The sequence below is a fragment of the Oncorhynchus nerka genome, linkage group LG13 (assembly GCF_034236695.1).
Source record: "Oncorhynchus nerka isolate Pitt River linkage group LG13, Oner_Uvic_2.0, whole genome shotgun sequence".
Taxonomy (NCBI): Eukaryota; Metazoa; Chordata; class Actinopteri; order Salmoniformes; family Salmonidae; genus Oncorhynchus; species Oncorhynchus nerka.
The window spans coordinates 19,097,582-19,101,616 of NC_088408.1; the positions used below are offsets into that span (position 1 = coordinate 19,097,582).

At 52.9% G+C, this 4,035-nt stretch overlaps 1 protein-coding gene across 1 annotated transcript; it reads left to right on the plus strand.

Moving 5' to 3' along the window:
- Positions 1–268: 268 nt before the first annotated feature.
- On the plus strand, positions 269–2,575 carry LOC135574759 (adhesive plaque matrix protein-like). The gene is made up of 2 exons (XM_065026959.1): positions 269–280; positions 509–2,575. The coding sequence occupies exons 1-2, from the start codon at positions 269–271 to the stop codon at positions 2,573–2,575; spliced, it is 2,079 nt and encodes a 692-aa protein (XP_064883031.1).
- The last annotated feature ends 1,460 nt before the right edge of the window (positions 2,576–4,035 follow it).

Genomic DNA, 4,035 nt, shown 5'->3' on the forward strand with positions numbered 1-4,035 from the left:
ACAATCTGTGATTTGTTTTTCTACAGTAGCTCCACCCCTTGGTTTTCAATATGCTTCTTATATTTGGGTTATGATGGGCTAAGACAGTTGTACTAAGCTCAAGATGAATTTATAAATTAAACTCTTCAAGAATCAACTGAAATTACCAATTGAACATCTGTACGGCAACATCACTGGTTGTACCTTTAAATCCCAGGCAACAAAACAGCGCAGATAAAGCAACACATTAATTATCCAGAGCTCTTAGTCAGACATGACTAGTTGAACCATGGCTGTCACGGTCAAGCATGGAGGAGAGAGCCCTGGCTGTGTTCTAATGTAGTTCATGAATCCTCGTCAAGAGAGGGTCAATATCAACATGACTCAGGCCTCATGCACTAATGGAACAAGACAGTTGGAGAAAGTTATAGGCTTTGGCAGAGAACTGATCAAAAGTAGTGCACTATATAGGGAATAGGGTGCTATTTCGGATTTAGATGGAGTGATTAAATATTCTTATGGACTTCAGGTTCCATACCTACCCTCCTACCACCTACCCTCCAACCCACCTACCCTCCGAGCCTCCAACCCACCTAGCCCCCTACCCACCTACCCACTTACCATTCTACCCCATACCCACCTCCCCACTACCCGCCTACCCTCCTACCCACCTACCCACTTACCATCCTACCCCCTACCCACCCTACCCCCATACCCTCCTACCCACCTACCCACTTACCATCTTACCCCTACCCACCTCCCCCTACCCACCTACCCTCCTACCCACCTACCCCCATACCCTCCTACCCACCTACCCACTTTCCATCCTACCCCCTACCCACCTACCCCCATACCCTCCTACCCACCTACCCACTTACCATCCTGCCCACCTACCCTCCTACCTCCATACCCTCCTACCCACCTATCCACTTACCATCCTACCCCTACCCATGTCCCCCTACCCACCTACCCTCCTACCCACCTACCCTCCTACCCACCTACCCTCATACCCTCCTACCCACCTACCCACTTACCATCCTACCCCTACCCACCTCCCCCTACCCACCTACCCCCATACCCTCCTACCCACTTACCATCCTACCCCCTACCCATCTCCCCCTACCCACCTACCCCCATACCCCTCCTACCCATCTACCCACTTACCATCCTAACCCCTACCCACCTCCCCCTACCCACCTACCCTCCTGCCCACCTACCCCCATACCCTCCTACCCACCTACCCCCATACCCTCCTACCCACCTACCCACTTACCATCCTACCCCCTCGCACCTCCCCCTACCCACCTACCCTCCTACCCACCTACCCCCATACCCTCCTACCCACCTACCCACTTACCATCCTAACCCCTACCCACCTCCCCCTACCCCCTACCCACCTACCCCCATACCCTCCTACCCACCTACCCACTTACCATCCTACCCCCTACCCACCTCCCCCTACCCACCTACCCTCCTGCCTACCTGCCCCCATGCCCTCCTACCCACCTACCCACATTCCATCCTACCCCCTACCCACCTACCCCCATACCCTCCTACCCACCTGCCACTTACCATCCTACCCACCTACCCTCCCACCCACCTACCCACCTACCCACCTACCCACCTACCCACCTACCATCCTACCCCTACCCACCTCCCCCTACCCACCTACCCACCTACCCCCATACCCTCCTACCCACTTACCATCCTACCCCTACCCATCTCCCCCATACCGACCTACCCTCCTACCTACCTACCCCCATACCCTCCTACCCACCTACCCACTTTCCATCCTACCCCCTACCCACCTACCCCCATACCCTCCTACCCACCTACCCACTTACCATCCTACCCACCTACCCTCCCACCCACCTACCCACCTACCCACCTACCCTCCTACCCACCTACCCACTTACCATCCTGCCCCCTACCCACCTCCCCCTACCCACCTACCCACCTACCCCCATACCCTCCTACCCACTTACCATCCTACCCCTACCCATCTCCCCTACCCACCTACCCCCATACCCTCCTACCCATCTACCCACTTACCATCCTAACCCCTACCCACCTCCCCCTACCCACCTACCCTCCTACCCACCTACCCCCATACCCTCCTACCCACCTACCCACTTACCATCCTACCCCCTATGCACCTCCCCCTACCCACCTACCCTCCTACCCACCTACCCCCCATACCCTCCTACCCACCTACCCACTTACCATCCTAACCCCTACCCACCTCCCCCCTACCCCCTACCCACCTACCCCCATACCCTCCTACCCACCTACCCACTTACCATCCTACCCACCTACCCTCCCACCCACCTACCCACCTACCCTCCTACCCACCTACCCACTTACCATCCTACCCCCTACCCACCTCCCCCTACCCACCTACCCACCTACCCCCATACCCTCCTACCCACTTACCATCCTACCCCCTACCCATCTCCCCCCTACCCACCTACCCTCCTACCCACCTACCCTCATACCTTCCTACCCACCTACCCACTTACCATCCTACCCCCTACCTACCTCCCCCTACCCACCTACCCCCATACCCTCCTACCCATCTACCCACTTACCATGCTAACCCCTACCCACCTCCCCCTACCCACCTACCCTCCTACCCACCTACCCCCATACCCTCCTACCCACTTACCATCCTACCCCTATCCACCTCCCCCTACCCTCCTACCCACCAACCCACCAACCCTCCTACCCCACTACCCACCTATCCCCCTATCCTCCTACTGTACACATAATAAGGGACACACTCTACACACAGGTACACATGGATTTCACAGGAGGTTGGTGGCACCTTAACTGGGGAGGATAGGCTCGTGTTAATGGCTGAAGCAGAATTAGTGGAACGGTATCAAATACATCAAACACATGGTTTCCTTGTGTTTGATGCCATTCCATTTGCTCTGTTCCGGCCATTATTATGAGCCGTCCTCCCCTCAGCAGCCTGAGGACACACACTTAATGTGTTTTGAAGAGTGTTATGAAATATAATGAAATGCAATATTTTAAATTGTATACAACTGCCTTAATGTTGCTGGACCCCAGGTAGAATAGCTGTTGCCTTGGCAGCAGAAAATGGGGATCCTTAATAAAAACAAATATAAAATACTGTACGTTGTTGCATACTAGCATTTCCATTCTATGATGTGCTACCGTGGACTGCTATGCTGCGTGTTCCCTCACCTCCCTCTCTCCTATCCACTGTGTGAGTGTGAGTGTGAGTAAGTGAGTGAGTGAGTGAGTGATGAGTGAGTGAGTGAGTGAGTGAGTGAGTGAGTGAGTGAGTGAGTGAGTGTGAGTGAGTGAGTGAGTGAGTGAGTGAGTGAGTGAGTGAGGTGAGTGGTGAGTGAGTGAGTGAGTGAGTGAGTGAGTGAGTGAGTGAGTGAGTGAGTGAGTGAGTGAGTGAGTGAGTGAGTGAGCGAGCGGGCGTGCATTCCCGCTCCTCCCATGATCCGCTTATCAACTGCCCTCCAGAAATGCAGATTGGTAGTTCTCATGTCAGATTGGTAGTTCTCTATGTCAGATTGGTAGTTCTCATGTCAGATTGGTAGTTCTCTATGTCAGATTGGTAGTTCTCATGTCAGATTGGTAGTTCTCCATGTCAGATTGGTAGTTCTCCATGTCAGATTGGTAGTTCTCTATGTCAGATTGGTAGTTCTCATGTCAGATTGGTAGTTCTCCATGTCAGATTGGTAGTTCTCTATGTCAGATTGGTAGTTCTCATGTCAGATTGGTAGTTCTCCATGTCAGATTGGTAGTTCTCTATGTCAGATTGGTAGTTCTCATGTCAGATTGGTAGTTCTCCATGTCAGATTGGTAGTTCTCCATGTCAGATTGGTAGTTCTCCAGATTGTAGTTCTCCAGATTGGTAGTTCTCCATGTCAGATTGGTAGTTCTCCATGTCAGATTGGTAGTTCTCCATGTCAGATTGGTAGTTCTCCATGTCAGATTGGTAGTTCTCCATGTCAGATTGGTAGTTCTCCATGTCAGATTGGTAGTTCTCATGTCAGATTGGTAGTTCTCCAT